Source organism: Condylostylus longicornis, unplaced genomic scaffold (assembly GCF_029603195.1).
Source record: "Condylostylus longicornis isolate FDR11 unplaced genomic scaffold, ASM2960319v2 ptg000137l, whole genome shotgun sequence".
NCBI classification, from domain to species: Eukaryota; Metazoa; Arthropoda; class Insecta; order Diptera; family Dolichopodidae; genus Condylostylus; species Condylostylus longicornis.
The window spans coordinates 512,559-540,547 of record NW_026578105.1 but is presented as its reverse complement, the minus strand read 5'-3'; the positions used below and the strand labels follow the sequence as shown (position 1 = coordinate 540,547).

At 22.2% G+C, this 27,989-nt stretch overlaps 2 protein-coding genes across 4 annotated transcripts; one reads left to right on the top strand and one right to left on the bottom strand.

Moving 5' to 3' along the window:
* The first annotated feature begins 3,532 nt into the window (after nucleotides 1-3,532).
* LOC129615551 (beta-glucuronidase) lies at nucleotides 3,533-12,490 on the top strand. Of its 2 annotated transcripts, none has more exons than XM_055530792.1 (11): nucleotides 3,533-3,753; nucleotides 9,846-10,072; nucleotides 10,149-10,328; nucleotides 10,445-10,611; nucleotides 10,670-11,186; nucleotides 11,243-11,415; nucleotides 11,495-11,638; nucleotides 11,703-11,787; nucleotides 11,843-12,019; nucleotides 12,077-12,215; nucleotides 12,303-12,490. In XM_055530792.1, exons 1-11 carry the CDS (start codon nucleotides 3,723-3,725, stop codon nucleotides 12,488-12,490), a joined length of 2,028 nt encoding a protein of 675 aa, XP_055386767.1. In that variant the 5' UTR covers nucleotides 3,533-3,722. The 2 variants fall into 2 exon arrangements, with proteins under 2 accessions (XP_055386767.1, XP_055386768.1); XM_055530793.1 differs by lacking the exon at nucleotides 3,533-3,753 and adding an exon at nucleotides 9,510-9,613.
* Nucleotides 6,880-13,470, bottom strand: LOC129615552 (zinc finger HIT domain-containing protein 3). 2 transcript variants are annotated; one of them, XM_055530795.1, is made up of 4 exons: nucleotides 13,288-13,470; nucleotides 13,083-13,234; nucleotides 12,720-12,895; nucleotides 6,880-7,035 (listed from the first exon to the last, which is right to left on the bottom strand). In XM_055530795.1, the coding sequence occupies exons 1-3, from the start codon at nucleotides 13,350-13,352 to the stop codon at nucleotides 12,723-12,725; spliced, it is 390 nt and encodes a 129-aa protein (XP_055386770.1). In that variant the 5' UTR covers nucleotides 13,353-13,470; the 3' UTR covers nucleotides 6,880-7,035; nucleotides 12,720-12,722. The 2 variants fall into 2 exon arrangements, with proteins under 2 accessions (XP_055386770.1, XP_055386769.1); XM_055530794.1 differs by lacking the exon at nucleotides 6,880-7,035 and having other exon boundaries at nucleotides 12,716-12,895.
* Nucleotides 13,471-27,989: the final 14,519 nt, after the last annotated feature.

Below are 27,989 nucleotides of genomic sequence, written 5' to 3'. Positions count from 1 at the left end.
AAATCAAGTGGGGGGGGGGGGGGCACAAAATCATGAAGAGGATGACAACTTGCTTACCAAAATACGAAATAAAAGTGGATTCTGACTTTAGAAAAGAATTTCGTTCACTAAAATACTTAAATATGATGGCAAAAATTGCATTTTGGTATAGACGTTCTTAAACTTAATGATGCAAAAACTTTTTTTAAAAAAATTGCAGGGAGTTATGTACGTACATACATACAGAGCTAGAACATATTATTCACTTCTATTTTTTATGCAATAATAAGTTTACAATACTGTAATATCATCTCAATAAATTTTATAAATTACAATTTGTTTGTAACTTTCGAACTTACAAAAATTACATACTAATTTTTAAGTATACATGTATGTACGTATATTTAGTTTTTTTGCGGTAAAATTTTCTTCTAATAGTCTCACTTTTCTAACTTTAAGGCTATTTAATCACTATTATTATTACAATTCCTTAAAGGATAATAAAAATAATTTATTTATTATATTCGATTATGACGTGTACATTTGCAACATTATGTGCATATATATATAGATTGCTAGGTGATTTCTTAATAATAATGTGATTTCTTTTTTAATATGTAAGAAACTATGAAACATGAGGTGAGTATTAGACAATATTTTTATGAATGTATGTACATATGTTGCTATGTCTATGGGATTCTAAAATAGTATTTAGAGTGCCACTAATGACCATGTGCGTCCAAGTAATTATTAGAACCATGTTTTTTAATATCATTATTAATTAATAATTACTATTTTTTTTTTTGTGTTTAAAAAAGTGTTTTAATTATAAATTAATTTTAAAATTTTATATACCTACTGAAATTTTAAAATGTTTATTTCAGTTTTTATACACTTATTTTTTTAACTATTTTTAGTTGAAATTAAATTATTCCTGTTTAGTAAGGACTGGTACAAGTTATTTTAATTACTTTAAATTTCAATTGTAATAATGGTTTCTATACATGTGTTCTAATAAAAAGAACATATAGAAAATAAATAATATTAATTGACAATAATAATTTTAAAAAAACATGTTAGTGTAGCACACGAATTTAAATAATATTTTTGAATTAATTGTGGAGTTTACGCCTTATATACACCCGTACAATAGGGTATTTGCAAAGAAAAAAAATTGAGGAAATTACTTTAGACTTAACCCAATACTAAATTAAAATAACCCGGTACTTAATAATAACCCTTATACAAAAACCATGTACTATACTCGTATTTAGGTACGTATAAAGTATAAAGCTTTCTAATAAGTATTTAGATACTCAACTAAAACGAATGGTCGGTACTTTATTTTTTTCAATTCTGATTGACTTATAATGTATAGTATACAATGGACTAGTACGAATACACTACATTAGATTTATATTAAAACAATCAATTTTATATTTTACAATAATTATGAAATTATACTTGCAATTCCTATCTCTATAATTAAATCGATATTTGATTTAAGAAATCAACTATCACATTATAATTCACTATTTTAATATTAATGTTACAGTCATAGTTGTTTTGTTAAAAATTCTATCTACACAAATATATATGTATGTATATGTAAATGTTTGTGTGTACGTATGCATACAAAATGAATGCAATAAAGAAAGGACCTTGTTTTATTATTTATAAACAAAATATACTTATTTGATATATTAACATTTCTCAAATATTATAGCGGGGGTAAAGTTAAAGTTAAATATTATTACTTGCGCTTGTTATTCGATTGTCGGTCAAATCATTTGTAATCAGTGGGTGTTAATATATTAATGATTGAACATTAAAATATTTATTCACCTGAAATATAGAAATTTATTTAAATTATGATTACAACTACAACCAATAATTATGTATAAAAATAGTCATTTTTTATTTACGTGATATAGAAAATTATGAATGCCTTTCAGTTCAAATAAAACCAACAAATCTTACTTTTCTATAATTTTTTCTTTTAAAATGATTAAAAGAATTATGTAAAATATTTTTATATAAGTTAAAGAGGTTTTTTAAATTAGAATTTAATTGTTGTTAATGTTAATAAAACTGAAATGTGTTGCAAGGATATACGAAAATGGTACTGTTTCCTGTTTAGGTTAGTACCTACATATATTTATATTTATAAGTAGATAAATCTGTTAAAGGGCTAAAATAAGAGATTAGAAATAAGTTGATTAGAGTTAAATAAAAATTTATAAGAATGTCGATAGCAAGATTTGAAATTGTAAGGATTTTTCCTTATTGTTATCTTAAACAGAATTAAGAATTTGAAAAAATACTTATTTTATATGTAATAATATTTTTTTCGACTTTTACTTTTTTATAGGCGTTTAAGAATACACAAAATAGTTGAGTTGGTTTTATATGCTTTAAATCCTAATAAAATACAGTTTAAAAGAATTATGTATAAATTACTACATGTATTTGAATAACGTTTTCTTTTATTAAGCATTATATATGTACGTATGTAGATAATATTTACCTAGTAAACAATATTTAAATATTATTATTTACTAAAAATATAACAAATTACATAATAATAATAGTCCTATAGATAATATTTACAAAATACTTACATAAGTATGTGAAAAATTATTTAATCGAGTGAAATCTTGAATTTAGTAAATTTAGTGAAAGACTATCCCCTTTAAATCATGTTAGTATGTATGTTTGCAAAAGTTTTAAGTTGTGCTTTAAATTTAATAATTTGATAATTTTTCAGATTTCAAACATTTTTAATCAGTTATTAATGTTAAATTTAAACAATGTTCTTGATTAAAATTTATAACAAAATTTTGTTTATTTATTTGTAAGCAGGGCTGAGAAAAATGTGTTCTTATTTCAATTTATTAAGTCATCTCAAGTTTATTTGCAAAGTTAAATTTAAAATACGTTTTGCCATGAACTAATGCATGTATAGTGGCAACGGTGGATGATTTCCTTTTAAAATAGGAATTTAAGCAAACTTACCGCTATTAGTCTCATTTGTGTATATTTCTGTATTCTATATGAATTTTGACATTTTGCCAAGAAAAATCATTCTTGTTCTGCTTTTAACTTAAAATCGCATGGGTTATGTTTTTACAGTTACAGTTATAGAACTGCATTTTTTTTATTTGTATGACTTCTAAGCTCTCAAATTATGAATATGAAAAAAAAAATCTGTTTTTTTTTTTTTTGGTTTGAATTTCATTTAAAAATTTTTTGTAGAAATCTACTTATATAATCGTAATTTTTTTATTGAATTTTAAAGAAAAATAATTCATTTTGAAAGCAAAAATATTAAATTTTCACTAAAATCTAAACAATGTTGATATTCAATTCCTAAGTTACTAAAAAAATCAGTCAAATTAACTTTTCATGTATATTCACCTTTATATTACTATAATTGTGGAATAATATTTATTTTTGAAACTAGGGGCGTAAGATCGCATAAAATGTTTTTACTTGTATTTTGAAGTTCTGTTCTTATCAGTGACATATCTGTCATTGGTTGTTATTATTTTTTTCTGACCGCGATACTAAATTCTGATTTTTGACTGTCGTTATTTAATATTTGTTTACATATTAATTACTTAAGCATTTTGGAATTTCTCTTTACAGAAATCCTCATTTAATTTTTTTGTTTTTCATATAAAAGTATTTTTCTTCAGATATATTATTAATAATGGATTTTGAAATTTTACGGTTTTGTTTGCATGATGGTAATTGAGCTATTTGATGAACTAGGTATGTATGAATGTATGTATGTACATACAAGCAAATATTTTCATAGAAGCTCTTTGATATATTTATAGAATTATGATTAAAATTTATAAGCTAAAATAAATGATGATTAATTTTCAAAGACGAGATTATTTTAATTTGAAAGCTTTAATATACAAGTGATGATATTCGAAAGGGTAATTCACCCTAGATTTTTTTAAAGCTCATCAAACTTTACTCAATAAAATCAATGTTTCCAATCAATAACATAACAATCAAATATTCAAATATGAAATATGAGATTTAAGACAAAATAATAAATTATAACAGAGAATTTTTTGTTTTATCTAAAGTTTTTTTTTTCCAATTTCACATTAGGTATAAATAATTTCGATTCATTAAGTAATGTAGATTATAATTTTCTTTCAATTTACATAAGTATGTGCTGGGGTCTCTAAAGGATACTGAATAGATTCGCTGTGTCTTTGCTATTTAATGAAATTTTTTTTTTATTTATTTATTCCAATATGATTTTGAAAAAGTATCTATGTACCTATTTTATTATATTTTACATCCTTAGTTTTTCATGGTATAACAGAATCTCAACAAAATCTCTGTATTTGTAAGTATCAGGTTGTTAATTTACATTCTATTTACTATAAATGCACTTTTAAAGGGCTAATGATCCTATACAATTTTTTTAAAGAGATATACTTATCTACAGAACATAGTAATTGAAAAAAAGCTATGAAAATATTACCTATTTATTCAGGATCAAAGACATAAGCCTCGTATAATGGTTCGAATATAGTAGTTAAATTACTCGGTATATGGAATTGTTCATTTCTATGTTAAAATTTTTTATACGTTCTTATAAACGTGAAATAAACTTTATAATATGTAATTATTTATATTAATTTTTTTTTCATTAAGATTTTTATTAAATCAATTTTTATAAATGATAAATATTAATATAAAAAAAAAATTATTGAAAGGTAGTTTCGCAGGGCAAAAAACTTTTATTCTAATATAAAAACATGTTATTTAGTTTAATGATTTTTTATAGAATGGTCAGTAAGTTTCAAAGATTCATACTGCAAACATTTTTTTTTAAATGTCCAAAGAAAGAAAGTGATAAACAATTATTAAATCAAATTCAATAATTATAATTCATAAATTATCTTCAATTATTTTTCTTTGAAGACAAAATGTAAGTGTAAAGATTATTAAATTTTTTGTTAAGTTATACATGTATATTTATAATTTATATTTATAACATATTAATATCGTAAGTTTTAAGTTAAAAAAGAAATTAAATTGAAAATCGAGTACGTATTATAAATGTAAAGTCTAATATTATTTTTATATATATAAAACATTTTTATGGTTAAAAGTGCATAAATGACAATATTTTGAAAATAAAAGAAAAGGGAAAGTCACAATTTAAAACAAAAAAAAAAACCGTACAAAAAATTTTTTTTTTTCTCTCTCTTAAGTGAACCTTGAAACAGTATATATTTGCCCTCTATTCTACTTTTATTATCTTATTGAAGTATCAGAATACTATCAATCGACTTAAGTCTGAACGAAAGAAAAAATACCACCCCCTAGTTTATGCATTTTTGTAAATATTTATCATGCATTTATAAAATTTAGCAAAAAAAAAAAATGTGATACAATGCAAAATTCTGTCCTACTGTTAAATTATATTTCATGTAATTATAAAAATTTATTATTTAGTTTTATTTCTTAAACAATTCAAAAAAATTTTATAATAAACAATTTAAAATATTTATTTAATTATGTACGAGTACAAATAATTATAATTTTTTATGAAAAAGTATAATTAATATAAATTGATTGTATGATTTCAGTTCATATTTAGTTTGTTGCATTACAAAAAATTTTAAATTATATTTGTTCTGTCCTTTTACTTTAGCACATTTTTTTTTTTCATTTAAATAGCAAAAGAAAGTAGAAAAAAAAATGTAAAATAAATATTGTATAGCATTCCAATAACATTTTTAGCCATTGAAAAAAAAAACAACCCTTTTCAGTTAGTTTTGCATTTTAATTCATTATAAAGTTTATTTTTAAAGAACATGAAATTATTTCGCACAATTCAAAAAAAAAAATACTTGAAAATTTTTAAATAAAATAAAATTTTTTAAATAATTTTAATAGCTGTCATTAATTATATTTTTATTTGTTTAAAAAATTAAATATTGAAAAAATTTTAATTGAATTCATTTTATTTTATTGTTTGGAAAAGGAAATACATAAAAAAAAAACAATATTTAAATATTTTTAAAAGAAATAATTGAAAATGTTGCATTATTGGAATGCGATTAATTAAATTTAAAAAGTTTTTCATTGGTAAGATTAAATAAATAAATGTTTTGTTTAAAATTATTCTATTGTAATAATATTTATTTAAATTGTAAATTAATTAAATTAATTATAATTACATTTACATATGTATGTATACATGTAATATTTTAATATATGTATGTACGTAAGGATTTTAATTTTTTAAAGTTTTTTAAGCTAAAAATTGGGTATGTTCCTTTTAAGAATTTAATGTGCCTTCCTTAAAATACATTGTGGAAATAAGACTTTTCTTCAATTTTAAATGATATTTAAATTTTATAATAATAGTTATACATATTTATAACAGTATTACATGGTTATTGTGAAACAAATTTTTTAATTAATAATTATATTTTTCTATCTACATATTTTATTTCAAATGAATTTTAACTGCTATTAAATTATTAATTATTAATATTTTAATAAAAATTTACATATATTAAATATATATTAAAAAACATATTATAAAAAAAATTAAGTATATAACTAGAAGAATATAAATTACATATAAATATAACCAAAAAAAAAATATAAATTAAATATAAATATAAAAGAACAATATAAATTAAAATTTTTAATTTTATTAAAAAAAAATAAAAAATCGCCTGTATTTTTTTAAATTAAAATTATATTATAATTAACAATATTCGAACTACATATGTTATATAATTTATTCATTTTGATTTCAAAATTTATAAAGTACAAAATGCATAAATCTAACTTTTTCTTCTTAAGGCCAATGCATAATATATATACATAATATGTATTGGCCTTTACATTTTTATGAACGTTTTTAAACAAAATTACAAAAATTTTATAATATTTTTTTACATTCCATAAAAAGAAAAAAATGCATTTCTTTTTTATCTTTCCTTCCTTTCTTTATTCCGTCCCACGGAAAATACTATACTTTGTAATAAAAATAAAAAACATCCCCTAAAAATAAAAAAAAATAAAAAAATACTTCATTAAGGTCATCATTCAATAAGTCTCTTTATAGCAAAAGAATACAATAAATAAATAAAAAAAAAATATAAAGAAAAATAAAAAATAATAAAAAAAACAACTTATGAATGAAAGAAAATTGAAAGTTGTAGTAAAAAAAATATTTAAAAAAAAACCAACCAAAAAAAACAACGTACTGAGTACCCAATAATAAATGGCTTCTTGTAAACTGTTATATTGCTGTTATTTTGTTTCTTTTATTTTATTTTAAAAATGAAATTATAGTAAAGAATTGTGTATACAAGTAAACAAAATATGGGTATAATGAAAATTTGTATGTAATTCAATGCTAATTAATTGTGTCAACGAGATAATCTTAGTATTAGAAATCGAAACTTGTATTTGTACTTATCATAAATGTAAATACAACAACAACAAAAAAAAAAACAAAAGTAAAAAATAATCAAATATTCATAAAATGCGTTTTTTTTACAAAAAAGTATATAATTTTTTAATTATTTTTTTTGTTTTTTAGTATTTAGCAATATAATTGTAATAAAGTGCGTGGTATGAGTTGTGGTATGATTTAAAATTTTCAAACAATTTTTTTTTTCATTTAATAATTTTCATTTTAGTTTATTTCGAATTTACATACGAAATTATAATACAAGTTTATTTTTAATTGTTTTTATTTTAAATTGAAAAAAAAAATTGGTGTGTAAAAATATTAATTATTTTCTTTTTTGTAATACGTGTACATATTTTGTAATAAATACGAGTTTAAAAATTTTATCAATTAGTATAAGAGGGCGTACATCAATTGTATGTCAATTGTATCATATATGTAAATTTAATAATAAAAATAATTAAGTTGGTAAATAATTTTTAAATAAAAAAATAAAAAAAATAAAACATATGTGTAATGGGAACATTAAATAAAATAAATTTCTAAATATTTAATCACAAACATTTATTAATTTTCTTCTTTTCTTTATATAATTTTAATTTACGTTTAATAAGGATTAATTATTAATTTATTATATTTACATATATAACACAAAAAATAGTATTAAAAAATAAATAAAATTTTGTTTGTTATTATTTTTCTTTACCGTAATTTACAATATATAAATATATAATTATATATTATATATATATATATATATATATATTATTTAATATTATATATATGTGATTAAAAGCAATACTCAATCATTATTTACTTTAGTACATATTGAATGTAATGAAAGATTCAAAAATTGAGAACGAAATTAAGATAGTGCATTTTTTATTTGTACTTATGTATAAAATGAAAATTTATTATTGAATATTGAACAATAAAAACTAAAATAGAAATAATTTAATAGATTCAATAGAATTAATTTATTATTTAAGATTTTAAATGTATTAGTTGTACTAGATGTAAGAACTTTAAATAATACCAGGTTCTCTAAATAGAAAAAAAAAATTTTTGTTAGAATAAATATTTTGAAAAACGAATAAGTAGAGTATTGATATTGGTATATTAAAACTTAAAAAGAAATTTCATACGAACTTTCAAAATTATAGTGACCGGTCATATTTGTGGATAAATCAAGTGAGCTTTTTGTTAAATGTGAATATGTCTACACATATACATATGTTTGTAGATTTGATCATTTATAAAAATTGGTATAAAATTAACATTTTTTTTTACAATAAACTTGATGGAACAAGTTAAACTCTCAGTTAGAATGAAATATTTGGGATTGAAAAAACAATGGACAATTATAAATTATTATTTGAAAGAGATATCTTTAATACAGTATTACTTTTGTAACCTTTACTTTTTGATTATTAAATACTCAGCCCTTTAAAGATACTAATTTAAAGCAAATATTATTTCTTGTGTCATAGTTAACAGTTAAGCGTATTTTTCAAAATTAATTTCTGATACCTAAAGAATTTTTGTTTTTATTACAAAATTTAAAATATTTTTAATTATTTTATAAGAAGTACCCTACTCAATTTTCAACAAGTCGGTTTGTATATTTTGAATGTGACTTATCTAATAACAGGCGGTAATAAGTCACAAATAAATATTGTTTTTGTGCTCTTCAATAACCAACTCGAAATTATTATTAAATTACAGATTAAAAATTAGAACACTTCGATAATAAATTTTAAAGAAAATTCAATTAAATAGCACATCAATTTGTAAAATTGTATTTCACACACACAGCAAGTGTCTCTTATTGTTTTCGTTTAGATACGATTATAAAAATAAAATTACGCTGTTTTACCTAGATTACAAAACAAGAAAAAAAAAGGTAAAATAAATATGTAAATAAAAAATATGTATGTACAATGTTGCAAATGAAAAGAAGGAAGGTGGGTAAAACCGTTGTTGTCTTATCAATTTTAATTTCGAAATATATAGACAAATCACGAAAAAAAATTTATTTTTTTTTTATGATTTTATGTAGATAATTTGCAAGATATTATACCTACTTAAATATAAAAAAAATAAAATTTCTTCAGTTTTAATTTCAATCCTTTCAACGCATAAGGTGCATTCAAAAATTATAGGGTAAAATAATAATTTTAAAATTTATGTCTTATCTTGTCTTCTATTCATAATTTTCATTTAAAAAAATATATTATGGAGTTCTTACTGATTTGAATTTGATTTTTAAAAATAAAAATATTTATTTCGTTCCAAAATTGAAATGTCAACATTTTTTTTATACAAATAATATTTAATTTTAATAAATTAAATAATATAAATTGATTAAATTATAATTTTAATATAAATATTTTAGCATTTTCGATAATTACTATGGGTGTTATCGGTTATCTTGTGCTAGTTGTTCTTTCTACATTAATTTTCAACATGGATGAAGCAAATGCAAAAGGTTTACTTTATCCACAAGAATCAGAAACAAGAGAATTAAGATCTTTAGATGGAATATGGAATTTTGTTAAATGTGATTCAAAAACATATTCACAAGGTGTAATAGATGGATGGTATTTAAAAGATTTAAGTGAAGTAAGATTTATTAGATTTTATTTAAATATGAATAATTAATAAACACTATTATTTAATATAACACAATATTTTTAAGGTTAAAAAGACTATACCTATGCCTGTTCCTGCAAGTTATAATGACATAACAACAGATGCTTCACTTAGAGATCATGTTGGATCAGTTTGGTATGACCGAAAATTTTTTATTCCAAAGCAATGGGAAAAGGATTATCGAGTAATGATACGATTTGGAAGTGTACATTATGATACAATAGTGGTAATTGATAAAATCAAACCTTATTATAAATAAATAATTCATAAATTCAAAAATTTTCAAATTATTTTTTAAATTATATATGTAAATAAAAAGATTATATTAATTTTAAATTTTAGTGGATTAATGGTAATGAGGTTGTAAAACATTCAATTGGTCATTTACCTTTTGAAGCTGAAATATCAGATGTTGTAAAATTTGGACAAGAAAATCGTATCACCGTTTTGGTAGATAATGTATTACTGGATAATACTGTACCGCAAGGAACAGTTGCAGAGGAAAATACGTAATAATTATTTGTTATTTAACATTCGAAAATAAATAAGAAATAAACAAAATTACAGGGACTTAGGATATGTTGTAACACAATCTTATACTTTCGATTTCTTTAATTATGCTGGAATTCATAGATCTGTTCATTTATATACAACACCGAAAATTTTTGTTGAAGATATAGATGTGAAAACAGAATTTGAACCAGAAAGTCGTGAAGGAAATGTTAAATTTAATGTGAAGGTTGGTGGAATAGAAACGGAAGGTTTACATGCGAGAGTAATAATAACAGGAAAAGGTGAAACAGAAGATCACTCAAGCTCTGGCTCTCTCGTTAATAGTACTTTTAGTGGAGAAATTAAAATTTTAGAAGCCAAACCATGGTGGCCTTATTTAATGGATCCCAATCCAGGATATCTTTATAAAATGACGGTAAAAATTTTCGATCCTAAAACTGGTGAAGAGAAACCGATAGATGTTTATCGTTTAAATATTGGAATAAGAACTTTAAGCTGGAATGAAACATCATTTCTAATTAATGGAAAACCAATTTATTTTAGAGGTTTTGGACGTCATGAAGATTCCGATGTACTAATTAAGTTATTTTTTTTTTATATAATAATACGTTTTATTTTTTGGTATAGATAAGAGGAAAAGGTCTTGACTATGCGTTAATAAGCCGTGATTTTAATTTACTTAAATGGGTTGGAGCAAATGCTTACAGAACTTCACATTATCCATATTCGGAAGAATCAATGCAGTTTGCGGATGAACATGGTATTATGATCATTGATGAGTGCCCAAGTGTTGACACAGTGTAATAATTAAATTATAATTTAATTTTATGATCTTAAAAAATATTAAAGAATTTTAACATAATTTTTTTTCTTTTTTAGTATTTATACAGATGTTTTACTGGAAAATCATAAAAAATCTTTGCAAGAATTGATAAGACGAGATAAAAATCATCCTAGTGCGGTAATGTGGTCGATTGCAAATGAACCACGTACGGCAGATGCTAGAGCTGACAAATACTTTATGTACCTACACACATATAAAAATTAAAATAATTGCGGAAATTTAAGTTTTAAATTTTATTTTTAGGAAAGTGGCTCAATATGTAAGAAGTTTAGATAGCACTAGACCAGTAACTGCTGCTATAGCAGTTGGTGCTGATGATGATAAGGCGGTAAATTAAAATATATGCAAGCTAATTTCATATTATAATCGCAAATATTCTTTAGGCCAAACATCTAGATATTGTAAGTTTTAATAGGTATAATGGATGGTATGCTCACGCTGGAAAATTAGATATGATTACTTCATATGTTATGAAAGAAGCAGAACATTGGCACGATTTGCATAAAAAACCAATATTAATGTCTGAATATGGTGCGGATACTGTAGAAGGATTGCATTTAGTAATAAAATTAATTTTTGAATTGAGTAAAAATTTTATAGAAAAATAAACTTATTAGCTTCCGGCATTTGTTTGGACCGAGGAATATCAAAGTGATTTATACTCAAAACATTTTAAAGCTTTTGATAAGCTGCGGCAAAAGGGGTGGTTTATAGGAGAATTTGTTTGGAATTTTGCTGATTTTAAAACTGCCCAAAGTATGACAGAAAATATCTTTTTAAATTTTTATATACTCTATAAGTTTAAATTTACTTTTTATACAAATATATTTTTGCATATTTTAGCCGTAACTCGTGTTGGTGGCAACAAAAAAGGCATATTTACTAGAAATCGTCAACCAAAGGCTGCCGCTCATTTGCTTAGAAAACGTTATTTCGCTTTAGGTCGAGAATTAGATAATTGTGATTTACCTGATGATTTATACCAATATGTATATCAAACAGCATTATATAGAGATATTAGTGATTTATAAATAAGATAATTATAGGATAGACATAAACGAAAATTAACTCTTCTGATTTTTAAAGTCAAATGCGTTTTAAACTGTTCTTATAACTAATAAAAAAACTAATATGTAAAATTTAACTAAATTTATAATTGAAGTATTAAATGTAAAAAAACCGATTAGAATTATGACCATTTGTACTAAATTTATTCAAATTTTTTAAGAATAAAAACAGTAATTGTTTTGATATTAATACCAATTATTTGTTTTCTGGTTCCACTACTTTTAAACATGCATCAGCAAATTCTATAAAGAGAGGCTCTTGCATAGCCACCTTCATTGCTTTCCAGGCGCTTGGTGCTCTATCAACTTCTAATAAATAATTTCGCAAATGAGGATTTTCAAGAAGTTTTCTAAGCTCATCACTCTTTTCTAAAAAAATCAAAAAAAAAAAATAATAATTGTAACAAAATACCTTTTACAGTACATTAACATATTAAGTAGATTATACATATTGTTATAATTGCCTTAAATTTCCCAGCAGAACATTTCAAAGTTCAAACAAAATATGTTTAATAAGATTAAAAATTTTAACTTTAAATTCATAAGCGCATATTACCTAATTTTTTTAAAAGTGCAATGTCTACCGTATCTTCAGTGGTAAAGGGCAAAATTATTCTAGGATTATCCACATTTTCTTCTGTTGATTTACTTTCTTTCACTTTGCAGTTATTTGATTCCGTATGAGACTTGTAACAACCCACAGAACAACTAAGGTTTTTTAAGAAATTAAAAAAAAATTAAGATATTTCTAATTTGCTTACTAATATTCAAAGCATTTAGGACACTTATATTTATTGGTTTCATTTCTACAAACTATACACAACATTTTATTATAAACTTTTCAAAAGTTTTAGATTAATTTTCTTTCGTCTGGGTTTGTTTATTTACTACAAAATATGATTTATGTTTTCAACTTGATATAACAAAAACATCAGTACTTCTGTCAGCCGCCGTTTTCAAACTAAAAATTTGACAGCCTGACAGATCAGATTTTTTGAGGTGAGAGTGCTGGAACAATCAAACTAAAAATCGATTTTTGTAAAAATTAATCGATTTTTGTCTTTGAAAATTGAATTATGACATATATTGCTCATTATCTAACCACACAGTTATATTACTTTGTATACACTGCACAGTTCATAAGTAAATTAAAAAAAATATATGTATGTGGAAATACGAACTTTATTATTAATTTCTGTAAATATAAAGATTTTATATATTAACTTCATTCCATAAGTACATCAGGCAGCCAAAAGTTATACGAGGTTTAAAATTTTGACTAAATTTTGATTTACGTAATAATGGTATATTTTCAAAATTAGTAGAGTATGTACTATAATAATACATTGCAAAATATAGATGGTTAGGAAATTGATATGAATAATTATGAGAGTAAGTTTTTTCAGGATGAAGATGTAGAATATAAAACATGAGAAAAGCAACTTAAGGCTAAGTAAGGAGATGAAATCTTAAATAATATAGAAGTGCGAAATTGAAAAATCTGTAGCCACCTATTAACATTTACTGACATCGGAAATGCATATATTTACAACGCCGTTAGTTATGTATTTTATATATTTAAAATACATACTTACATATACATATAAGTATGTATTTTTAAAAATAGTGTAGTCAATGTACAAGTATAAAATAAATAAAACTGCAAAAGAAAAATTAATAAGCGTGAAAGATTGGAACTTATGCGAGTTTATTTCCTGTAAATTGTTCGAATTTCTGCCTTGAGTTTTGATACTTTGAACAGACATTTCGTAAAACAAATTAAAACAGACGAGATTATCGAACTAATCGCTTACATAGCATAGAGAGTTTTTTTGAAAATAATTTTTTACATAACGATTCAAATGCATTTTTTAAGTAGCTTAGGCTTAGATCCCCTTACATACATACGTATTTAAATACGTATACGTGTTTTATAGTTTTGAAAAAACAGCTATAATTTAAATAAGATAAGCAAGAGAAACATAAATCATCAGTTAAAAATAAGTGAAAGAGGTCAAAGATTTCCAATGGCAAGCAAAAATACATAACATTTAAGTACATGCATGTATGTATTCATCGATATGTATGTCTATAAACTTTTGAAAACTTAGTTGTAATCCTAATATTACTTCTTCTAGAAGTTTTAAAGCTTTCTTATATTTTTTACTCATAATGTTGTTCTGTGTTAAATATGTGCATATTATCGTCATTTTATACATATTTCAAATACAATTTATTTACAAACAATTGCAATTATTCTAGAGCGGATAAATAAATTATTTTAATATGCAATTGTAAGTTTTTATTTTTAAAAATTATTATGTATCAAAAAATAAAAAATATACAAATTTATTTTCTAAGAAATATATCTAAGAAATGTATACGGAGCCTACAATATATTTACTTAAATATATTGAGTTAAATACTTATATTAATCAGAGTTACTAATAACTACTAACCAATATGAATATCTACATTATGAGATCATTCAAAATATTTTTTTACGACTTTTTTTGGGCAGAGTCAAATATAGTTATAATATTTTTAAGATGTAAATATATATATACATTTATGTATATAGTTAGATCGCAAAAAAATATCATTAAAAGTTTTTAGTTACAGATGAGTTCATTATTATTTTTTTCTGATTCTTTCTTTTTTCTTTTAACTGAATTAAATGTGTCATATGGTTAGAAATTTAGAATGTAGGTGAAAATATCAGGGAAATTTTTAATTTTTTTAAACGTCCAAAAAATACTCTAGGTATAGTAAACATGTATAAATTACAAATTTAAGGATCTTAAAAATATAAATAAAATATTGAAATATTAAAATTCATTCTAATTATAATATAAAAATTATATAATAATAATAATTATATAATAATAATTTTGTTCAAAAGTAAATTTCGGAAAAGATCCATTGCAAGTGTTGAAATTTTAAATTATTTCGAGCTTATATATGTACATACGTACAGACATTCATACATATAGCGTTTTAGATAACACAATTCTACCTAATTTTCATTTTAAATTCCTTAACCTAATTTTTTAGCTTAACATTTTCCGTGTTAAACGCGTAGATTTTTTTAACATGACAACTGATTAACAGTAGTACGGTATTATATTTCGCATTTATTATAACGTACATACTTATACATATCTAATATCAACTTTTGTTTATTCAGCATTCAGCAAAATACTAAATTTTTATTAATAAATTCGGCTTTAAATTAGTTTGCATTTAAATAAAATATTTTGCATGCATGCATAAATACACTGTTGAATGTATTTTCAATTTTGTATAACTAAATTCAAAGGTTACATTAAGATTTGTTATTTTTTTGTTATTTTTTAAAAATTTTAATAAATATTCATATCTATGCTTACACGAGTTCGTCTATACAAACATATAAGTATATGTACATACATATGTACGTCATATACTCTGAAATGTATTATATGCATTTGTAATATGTAAATACACAAAGGTTTGCACCGTTTGTACAAAGTAAAATAATTGCTCCAAAAAAGTCATGAAAAATATGTTTTTTTTTATATAATTTATATATGTATATGTTTGTGTATGTGTATTTTAGTGTGAATTTAAATCACTCCTAATAAAAGTTTTAAGAAATATTTAATTCAATCCCTCGCGAATTCATTAATTGAAAAGAAATCACTCAATATATGTATGTAATTTATTTTTATAAAATTGTTTGTATTATTTATAATACATGTAGTATGTATCACATATTTATACATAATATGTACATACAAATATAAACATATAACTATATATGGATATATCATATAAATTATGTTTTCAATATATGCAAAATATTTCATAGCGATTGTATTTTGATAGTGTGTTCGTTCTTCATGATAATGTGTCAACATTCCATGTAGTCTCGGTCACAAATCCATTACCGGTTTCAAATTCCATCATATGATTTTTATATTTCATTCAGCCCAGATATAACCAATATTTTATAAAAAGAAAAAGAAAAATTTAATATTATTTTATTTTTTTTTTTTATAAAAAGTAATGTAAGAAATATCATCAGCTGGAAGGCTTGAGAATGAGAATTATATATAAAAAAAAGAAGTCGCAAAATAAAAGATGGAAAAACATAGTAAGTATATAATAATAATAATAAAAATAATAAAAATTCTCTGAATAACAAAAGTACGGTCATTGCCGTTAATGTCTGAGAATTCATGCCCTACTTTCGCCGCATTCCATTCGACTTTGAACTTTAAATACAAACGAATATGTATGTATGTATATAAAAAATAAAAAAAAAAACTTATAAAAATGGTAATGAAAAAGAAAAAAAATACAAAAAATAATTTTAAAAACTAAAAATAGCAGCAACATAAAATATAAGATTGAGCGAGTGAGCGAACGGTTTGAAACGAGTAAACGACTTAAAATCAAGTAGAGCTTAAAAGAATATTAAAAATGAAAAACAAAAAAGTTTACCTATATGTTACCTATATTTCTTTCTCTCTCGGTTTCTCTTCGGTGTTTTTTAAATGCATTTCCATGAAACACGAATTACATACGAATAACTGACTAAAATAATTTAATATTAATAAGTAACTATATATATAATATTATAATGTAGATATGTTGAATTTTTTCCTCTAAGTACACACATAGAGGAATGTATTGTATATATAGAATACATTTACGTACATATATATATGTATGTATAAAATATAACAATACATGAACATAATATAACATTCAATTTAGTTTTTTTTTTTTGTATCTTGAATACCAATAATGCGAGATGGTAAAATCAAACGGTGATGACATTAACGGTGATGAAAGATAGTTAGTTATGTGCAACTTTTATTTTAAATATTAAATGTTTTTTTACACTTGCCGGTTATGTTGTATGCTAAGAGATTAATAGACTAGTTTTCCATTTTTTTTTTGTTTGTTAAATATCACTCAGCATAATTTGAGTTATTAAAAAAATTTAAAGAAGAAAATAATAACAAAAGAAAAAATATAACCGTTTTAGTAACTATTATATGACGTGAACTACATTATAACAATTTTAAAAAGAAAAGAAAATATTTGATGCTTACGATTGTATGTATGTATGTATGTATATTCATTCAGCGAGTATTATAAAAAATAATAATGTTTACGTGTAAGTTATATTACTTGCATAATAAATCAGTATGTATATATGTAGATATATAATATAAATATGTATGTTTGTATGTATTGAATTATTTCGTTTTGTCGCTTTTTTTTTGTATTTAAACTCTAATGAAAGGTAGAAACCGGAAATTTTTTTATTTTTCTTTAAAGTTAAAGTAAAATTTTTCTTATTATACAATATTTTTTATAATAAAAGTATTTTATGCTTAATAAATATTTAAATTTAATTTCTTTTATCTCTTTTCGGTAAAAATGCTTTAATGAAATTTTTTTTTTTACCTATACATTTTGATTTTGAATAATATTACAAACAGATAAAGTTTTATAAAAGCAATAAGAAATTAATATTTAAATGTTTTTTTTTTTCATATTATAATTAAAACTTATGTTGAGAAAAAACATAAAAATTTGGTTTACTTACAATGAAAGAATTATGATTTAAAACCAGTGCATGTTTTTGTGTGAACGGTAAGTATATAATACACAAATAAAACAAAATTGAAAATCACAAGGGCAATATGCTACTTAGAGTTATTGTTACAATACTGTAACAATTGTTTCCGTTATAGAAGAAAATAAAGTCAAAAAAAAAATAGAAATATAATTATAATTTTTATTATCTACACAGTATATATGAACACGTATATATATATATATATGCAAATATATATTAGTAAAGTTATATAAATTTTATTTATACTTACATATGAAGGAATGTTGTTATGTCTAAATAAACTTGAAGTTAAAAATTAGTCTTTTGCACTTTTGGGTTAAATTTTGGTTGGGTTCGGTAGGGAATTTACAAATAGTATAATTATGAAAAATATTAAATGTAATATGTATAAACATATACATAAGTATATACATATGTATGTACAATTGAGGTATAAGGTGGTCATATTTTATATATGCGCTCTTAGAATCATATTCTAAGTGTCAGAAAGTAGATAGAAGATAAAAGTGTATGTCAAACTATGTACATACATATATATATATATTTACATAGATTTATATATGTATGTATATATATACATATGTATAAAATTCTATATTTTAGACAAGAAAATTTAAGAATTCTCTTTGCAATAAAATAGAATTTTGTTTGTACAAGAAAGTTTGTTTTCAAATTGAATTTGTCAGATGGTAATAGTTCAATAAGAACCCACAAAAAAAAAATTTGGAACAAAATTTTAAATGTATAGGTATAGATAGTATTTCTACATCAAAAAATATTCTAAAATCAAAATGCACGTAAATTAAAAAAAAAAAATAATATAGACTTATAATTGTTAAAAATGACAATGATAATAATTTAATATTATATTTGACATTTAAAATTTATAAGTTTTTTCGTGTTTCTGTTGCCGTAAGCCAAAAATAAATTTTTAAAATTATGAAAGAATTTTTCGAAAAATTACATACATACACACATACATACATATGTATGTATGTATTACAAGAATATGTTTTTCTCTTAAATTAATTTACGTATGACCGCAAACCTCTTTTTCTTTTAAACACATATTTTTTGTTTTTATACAATTTTTAATTTCATTATTTTAGATGTACGTATGTTCTTAACGTAGTTTAGTTATGATAAGTTAACACCACCGCATTCTTTAGTTTCAAAAACATGTTTCTTTTTATTAAATGAATTTTGTCTACAATTATCTATGTAGATTTTTGCACAGTATACGTATATTATTTCAAAAAAAAAAATTTTAAGGTGACCATTTCATCAAAATTATTATAGTTTTTCATGCAAATAATTATTTTAATTTTTTTTTTATTTTTTAGTCTGATTTAAAAGTATAATATTATTAATTTATGTATTAAACATATTGATTTCTTATGTATTTTCGTATACAAAAATTTACCTAATTAATTTTAACTTTTACTTAGTTTTTTACCACGCGTAAAAATGATTATACAATTATTTGAGTACTCAATTACAAGAGTGTTATTTATTATTGTGTATTCCTAAATTAATTCATTAAGATATTTAGTTAACTAAAAAAAAATAGTAAAAAAAATCAACTTATAAAAACATTATTTTTAAATTGATTTTTGCGATTTTTAAGAGATATGTAAGTCTATTTAAGAAAACCGCACGTGCGTGTTCTCGTTTCACTCCAATAACAATTTAATTTCAAGAATTTCATACACGTGCTTCTTTTCAGTCTATGAATTAATGTTTATTTCTCAAAATTTCGTAAAAAAAGTAATTAAATTTCATATAAAAGCACATGAGTTTTATTGTTTTTTTTAACTGAGTTCACATAAAATAAATTATTTTTTGGGAATTTTATATCGGTATATACGTACATAGACATATTTTTATAAAAATTTATTTACATTATATTTTAGATGAATAAAAAATTATAACTTAATTAAAAAATATTCCTTTTTCTTAAAATAAAATTTTATATACATTTACTCGTATATATATATATATATATATATATATATATATATATATATATATATGTATATATATATGTATATTCAATGTATATATATATGTATATATATATATATATATATATATATATATATATACGCAATTACCTGTACTATAGCACCGGTTTATTTTAACATGTAAATAAATGTGGGCACGTTTTTGATTTCCGTAATAAATAATTTTTAAATTTTGTTTATTTGTCAAACATATTACACATTTGTATGTACATACATACAATAATAAAAATTATGTTATAAGTTGTATGTATGAAAATAATTTAATATAAAAATTCTATTCAAAAAATAATATTTAAAAATGCAAAAATATTCATTTACAATTTCTTTCATATACGACAAGTTCTTATTATATTCCAAGTGTTATGGCCATTTTAATTTTTAAAACAAAAATGTCTTGTTTTCTAAATGTCTTTCTAAATACATTCAGTTAAATTAATTTTTAAAAACTAAAATACTTACATATTTATCTAAGTATGTGCATATACCTTCGAAGTTTAAATTTAATTTTAGAAGATTTTGGTGAACATTAAAAGGTAGAAAATAATAGAGTTAAAAAATTATATATATAGTATGTGTATATTACTAAATCTCTGTATATATATACATATGTAGATTGGTAAGCTAATATCGTTCATTGCATAAAATGAAACAAAAAAATGCTCACTTTGAATTTATTTTGTTTTAGAGTTTAGGTATGTATTGTACGAGTATAGTATGTGTTCCTTGCTATTTTATAAGTATATATTTCAAGTAAAGTACTAACCTATTGTACGCAATTAAATTGTCTCTCATGATTTACAGTTTTTTTTTTAGTTTTATATTCTCTTTTCAGACAATTTCATAAAAATGAAAAACTTTAAATTTTTATTTTATTATGAAAATTCTTTTTAAAGTTTTTCATTTGAAATGAAAATATTTTTATTTTCTTTTGTTTCATTTTATAATATTATTTGTTTTTCTTTCCAGTTGTTCTAAAGTACCTATTTGTACTATTTTGTTATTATAAAAATTTCTATATATATAATTATATTTATTCTATATACAGGATAATTTTTAAAAGTATAAAATCTTGGAAAATAATAGAAAATTATAGACAAATAAAATGTTTATACTATTTTTGTATATTATAGTAACACATACATATATATTTATTAATTATATAAATGAATAATTACATATATATATATTCATTTATATAGTAAAAAAATATTATAATAAATGAGAATAATCCTGTAATTAGTTAAGTAAATCCTTACAGACTATCAAATTGTTATGATTTCATATTTTATATAATATAATATACTTATTTCTATTATATATAGTTCATATATAATTGTTTAAATATATTATTATATTATGATATATAATAATATATTAAAACATAATTCTTTATATAAATACATGTATATATTTATATTGATATATATATATATATATATATATATATATATATTTGAAAATAAAATGAATTATTTTATTTATCATTTGTAAACATTTATTTTTACATATGTATACAATCTTATTATATTATATGAGTATTATGTTATAATGTTCTATAACTTACATTTCGTATTACCAATATAATAATATTTAACACATTATAAAAATATATATATATAAAACAAAAATAATGTTGTTATAAACAATTAAATAATGATATACAATGCACCTAAACTGTAATACATTATCCTATTATAATATTGTTTTATAATTTTTTTTTTCTATTTTAAAGGATAACCTAATAAATGTTTACATAGCGAGCAATAAATTTTTTTTTTTTTTGTTCATTTTAGAATTTTATTTGCATATTATAAAATCTGTGGTACATAGAACTTGGTTTTAGAAAATATTAAATCTACGGTTGAAAATTAAGGATTTTATTAGCATTAAAATTGAATTTTATTTATTTTTTTTTTTCATTGTATTAAATAAAATGTCATAAATTATTTTTTTTTACAACACCCCAAAAAATATTTGTATATATTTACATATAAAGACAAAAAAGTATGAAATTGTTTAATTTAATATATAAAAAATAAATGTTTTTTTTGTATATTTTTTTAATAAATATGCCAATTGCAGCAAAATTACATTTTATTTATTACTTTTAGAGAAACAGAAAATAATATGAGGAGAAAAAAAAATTTTCTTTTTTATGCAATGTTAGCAAATTATTATTGATATGTAATTTTATAATACAATTTTTGTAATAGCATTGAAAATTAAATAAAATATAGTATTTTTCGGGATATTCATGTTAGTCATCACAAATGTAAGAAAATATTTTAAAATATTGTGAATGTAGAGTCATTCTTAAACTTTAATTAACAAAATATGCGTTACTTAATATAATATATGTGCATATAGTTTTATAGGGCAACATTAATACTGTTACAGGACATACATAGGATACTGTTACAGCACATATTTTGGGAATCCAAAAAATACTTTTTTTTTGATGATAGCTTTTAGTCATCGAAATCGCATACTGTTTACTTTTGTTTTATACCTTTTTGTTAAATTTGATGCTTGGTATGTAAAATTTGATGCTATCGTATATTACCACTCATATAACTTCTCATTGTAATATGCAATGTGGTCGATAATCATAATAGTATAAATTCAGTTGGAAACAAAATTTTAGTCATCGGGCAACTTGTACCGTATTTCATGAAAAACTTTGTGTATGAAAAATTATTTTATTTATTTGTATAAAATAATTTTTGATATTTAATTTCATTATGTATATATATGGAATTCCCGATTTATGCATATGTGTATGTATAATTCATTCGATTTTCCATTTTCTTATATAAAAATTTGCGCCAAATAATATTTTTATAAGGTTTAATAAGAATAGATTAAAAAATTAGAATGTGTTAAGGTATATTATACCCGTAATAAACAAATACAGAAAAAAGTTATAGTCAAAAATTTAAACTTTCTAATGAACTAATTTACTATTTAATACAATAAAAATGGGATGTAGTTAAACACTCAAATGAAAATATGCATAAGCATTAAAATTTAAGTTAAAAGATAGGAGAGTCCCTTAATTCATATTTAATGAAATCTAATACAAATAAAGATTTTTAAGTAAATAAATATATATATGTATTTAAATAATGTTAAAGTTATAAGAAAATCTTGCTAAAGCAATAATTGAAGGAAAAAAGAAAAAAACTCCAAAAAACAAACAAACAAAGAATAAAATTGTAAGGGAAAAATCTTAACAACATTTAAAAAATGGCATCTTTTCTATATGTGTCGTTTTGGGTGGAAAAAGATAAGCAATTTAATGATGAGTTGAAAAGCCTTAAAAAACTAATTAATCTTTCTTTGTTTTATTTTTTTTTTTTTGCTTTTTACAAATTTAAAACATTTGTTGTGTCTTTTTTTGGTGCGTTATCTTTTCTAATTTTAATAGAAAGGGCACGAAAAGTAACATTTTAAGTGTAAAACTTGAGAAGAGAAAATGAAAAAAAACAAAAAATATAGAAAAAAATATTTAGAATATGGCGTCAACTTTAGGTTCAAAATAATATAAATATTTATTTTTTTTTTTTGTAAACAATTTTATATCTTTAATTTCATTAAAGAAGTAGGTATTTGTATAATCACAAAAATTTTAACATAACCGCAAGGTTTAAATTTAAAAACATTTTTTTTTGTTCGAAATTGTGGTGTTAAAGTTTGGAGTAATTTATGATCTTATGGATGTTTAAAGTAGGAAAAGTTAAGAGAAATAAAAGAAAATCTTTAAAAATCTTATGGTGAATAATATAGGGAAAATTTTAGTAATAGTTAGTTTAGTTTTTCAGAATACAAACCTGTTATATTTACTTTGATATATAAATTTAAATCTTTAAAATAAAATTGAAAACAAATAAACCTTAGACAGTTTTCTTTAATTTTTTCATTCTTTTTGCGGACATTATCAAGAAGTTGATATTTCAAGACGTTCATTTGATTAAATTTTCACAATTTTTAAATTTTGATCCCGCAATTCATGGAAATTTAAATTATTCCAAAAGAGCAAACAATGAATAAGCCGTCCTTAGTTTTTAAATTTTGTATTTCATAAATTAAGTATTAAAGATTCTGTTTATGCCAATATGTTGTTTTATACATGAACTCGAATTAATTTAACTTCAAGACTTTGCTGGTTCTTCGATAGTAATTTGTTTTTATCGATAACATACTGCTTGACTAAAGTAATTTTTATTTTTATATAAAGCAGTCAAAAATGTTGATCATTAAAACTATATCGCTTCCAAAAATGAGAATTGCTTTTTTAACCCGAATTTGATTTTTAATTTTAAATTCAAAAGCTTATTTTTCTAGTAAAGCTTCCATATATTAAGGAAAACCACTGTTTTAAAATATTATTTATTAATTATTAATTAATTTGGATTAATTATTAGTTAATCCAAATTTAATAGGAAATCTTTAACAAAACCGAATTTTTTTAATTTACTCTGGGCAATTTGTTTTAAAATTATAATGCACAGTTGATATAATTCAACAATTTAAAACATAATTAATTTATTAAAATAAAGTTAATAATTATTATGACCTTATTTTTATTTACTTTCAATCATAAAATAATAATATGTATGTTTAAAAATTATTCTACTTACTTATCTATATATGTATGTACATGTTTACACATTTATGCATTCAAATACCTCAAATACATCTAAGGAAAACGTGTTTTCCTATTTTTCAAGTTGTAAAATATAAACAAACATACTTACTTACGAACATACATATATCAGCTTTAAACAAATATTTCACGTTCTTATTTTCGTTCCAGATAAATAACTTTGTTGCTTATTATATATTTTCTTTTTTATATATTTCTATCGTTTTCTACTGTAACCATCTTCTATCATTGTTTAAAGAATTTATAAAATATTTTGCAAAATATTTTATTAAAAAAAATAATAAAAGAATGATGCACAGGAATTGTTTTGTCAGTGTTGCCGCTTATTAGAGCGTCAAGACCGTTAAATATGCAATTACTACTTTTCAATTTATTATATTTGAATATTATTCATTTATCGGGCTTCCCTTCCAAAGTTAAAAAAAATACACTGATTTTAAAGTCCATACACTCTGTTTTTATATAATTTATATAATTTATAAAAACATTAAAAAATTTTCGTGCAAAATTTTAAAAAATTTTAAATATTTTGCCAAAGTAGGGGGTCGTGCAAAATTTTAAAAAATTTTAAATTTTTTGCCAAGGTAGGGGGTCGTGCAAAATTTTAAAAAATTTTAAATTTTTTGCCAAGGTAGGGGGTCGTTCAAAATCTTAAAAATTTTTAAATTTTTTGCTAAGGTAGGGGGTCGTTCAAAATTTTAAAAAATTTTAAATTTTTTGCCAATGTACGGGGTCGTGCAAAATTTTAAAAAATTTTTAATTTTTTGCCAAGGTAGGGGGTCGTTCAAAATTTTAAAAAATTTTAAATTTTTTGACAAGGTAGGGGTCGTGCAAAATTTTAAAAAATTTTAAATTTTTTGCCAAGATAAGGGGTCGTGCAAAATTTTAAAAAAATTTTAAATTTTTTGCTAAGGTAGGAGGTCGTGCAAAATTTTAAAAATTTTTAAATTTTTTGCCAAGGTAGGGGGTCATGCAAAATTTTAAAAAATTTTGAATTTTTTGCCAAGGTAGGGGGTCGTGCAAAATTTTAAAAAATTTTAAATTTTTTGCCAAGGTAGGGGGTCATGCAAAATTTTAAAAAATTTTGAATTTTTTGCCAAGGTAAGGGGTCGTGCAAAATTTTAAAAAAATTTTAAATTTTTTGCCAAGGTAGGGGGTCATGCAAAATTTTAAAAAATTTTGAATTTTTTGCCAAGGTAGGGGGTCGTGCAAAATTTTAAAAAATTTTAAATTTTTTGCCAAGGTAAGGGGTCGTGCAAAATTTTAAAAAAATTTTAAATTTTTTGCCAAGGTAGGGGGTCATGCAAAATTTTAAAAAATTTTGAATTTTTTGCCAAGGTAGGGGGTCGTGCAAAATTTTAAAAAATTTTAAATTTTTTGCTAAGGTAGGAGGTCGTGCAAAATTTTAAAAATTTTTAAATTTTTTGCCAAGGTAAGGGGGTCGTGCAAAATTTTAAAAAATTTTAAATTTTTTGCCAGGTAAGGGGTTGTGCAAAATTTTAAAAAATTTTCAAATTTTTGACAAGGTAGGAGGTCGTGCAAAATTTTAAAAAAATTTTAAATTTTTTGCCAAGGTAGGGGTCGTGCAAAATTTTAAAAAATTTTAAATTTTTTGCCAAGGTAAGGGGGTCGTGCAAAATTTTAAAAAATTTTAAATTTTTTGCCAGGTAAGGGGTTGTGCAAAATTTTAAAAAATTTTCAAATTTTTGACAAGGTAGGAGGTCGTGCAAAATTTTAAAAAAATTTTAAATTTTTTGCCAAGGTAGGGGTCGTGCAAAATTTTAAAAAATTTTAAATTTTTTGCCAAGGTAGGGGGTCATGCAAAATTTTAAAAAATTTTGAATTTTTTGCCAAGGTAAGGGGTCGTGCAAAATTTTAAAAAAATTTTAAATTTTTTGCCAAGGTAGGGGGTCATGCAAAATTTTAAAAAATTTTGAATTTTTTGCCAAGGTAGGGGGTCGTGCAAAATTTTAAAAAATTTTAAATTTTTTGCCAAGGTAAGGGGTCGTGCAAAATTTTAAAAAAATTTTAAATTTTTTGCCAAGGTAGGGGGTCATGCAAAATTTTAAAAAATTTTGAATTTTTTGCCAAGGTAGGGGGTCGTGCAAAATTTTAAAAAATTTTAAATTTTTTGCCAAGGTAGGGGGTCATGCAAAATTTTAAAAAATTTTGAATTTTTTGCCAAGGTAAGGGGTCGTGCAAAATTTTAAAAAATTTTAAATTTTTTGCCAAGGTAGGGGGTCATGCAAAATTTTAAAAAATTTTGAATTTTTTGCCAAGGTAAGGGGTCGTGCAAAATTTTAAAAAAATTTTAAATTTTTTGCCAAGGTAGGGGGTCATGCAAAATTTTAAAAAATTTTGAATTTTTTGCCAAGGTAGGGGGTCGTGCAAAATTTTAAAAAATTTTAAATTTTTTGCCAAGGTAAGGGGTCGTGCAAAATTTTAAAAAAATTTTAAATTTTTTGCCAAGGTAGGGGGTCATGCAAAATTTTAAAAAATTTTGAATTTTTTGCCAAGGTAGGGGGTCGTGCAAAATTTTAAAAAATTTTAAATTTTTTGCTAAGGTAAGGGGGTCGTGCAAAATTTTAAAAAATTTTAAATTTTTTGCCAAGGTAAGGGGTCGTGCAAAATTTTAAAAAAATTTTAAATTTTTTGCCAAGGTAGGGGGTCATGCAAAATTTTAAAAAATTTTGAATTTTTTGCCAAGGTAGGGGGTCGTGCAAAATTTTAAAAATTTTTAAATTTTTTGCCAAGGTAAGGGGGTCGTGCAAAATTTTAAAAAATTTTAAATTTTTTGCCAGGTAAGGGGTTGTGCAAAATTTTAAAAAATTTTCAAATTTTTGACAAGGTAGGAGGTCGTGCAAAATTTTAAAAAAATTTTAAATTTTTTGCCAAGGTAGGGGTCGTGCAAAATTTTAAAAAATTTTAAATTTTTTGCCAAGGTAAGGGGGTCGTGCAAAATTTTAAAAAATTTTAAATTTTTTGCCAGGTAAGGGGTTGTGCAAAATTTTAAAAAATTTTCAAATTTTTGACAAGGTAGGAGGTCGTGCAAAATTTTAAAAAAATTTTAAATTTTTTGCCAAGGTAGGGGTCGTGCAAAATTTTAAAAAATTTTAAATTTTTTGCCAAGGTAAGGGG

Coding starts and splice junctions, on each gene's coding strand:
- LOC129615551 (XM_055530792.1), top strand. CDS start 3,723: ATGATGGTAATTGAGCTATTTGATGAACTAG. Junction 11,187..11,242: donor GACGTCATGAAGATTCCGAT/GTACTAATTAAG, acceptor TTTTTGGTATAG/ATAAGAGGAAAAGGTCTTGA. Junction 12,216..12,302: donor TGATTTTAAAACTGCCCAAA/GTATGACAGAAA, acceptor TGCATATTTTAG/CCGTAACTCGTGTTGGTGGC.
- LOC129615552 (XM_055530795.1), bottom strand. CDS start 13,352: ATGTTGTGTATAGTTTGTAGAAATGAAACCAATAAATATAAGTGTCCT. Junction 13,235..13,287: donor CCTAAATGCTTTGAATATTA/GTAAGCAAATTA, acceptor AAAAAACCTTAG/TTGTTCTGTGGGTTGTTACA. Junction 12,896..13,082: donor TGCACTTTTAAAAAAATTAG/GTAATATGCGCT, acceptor TGATTTTTTTAG/AAAAGAGTGATGAGCTTAGA.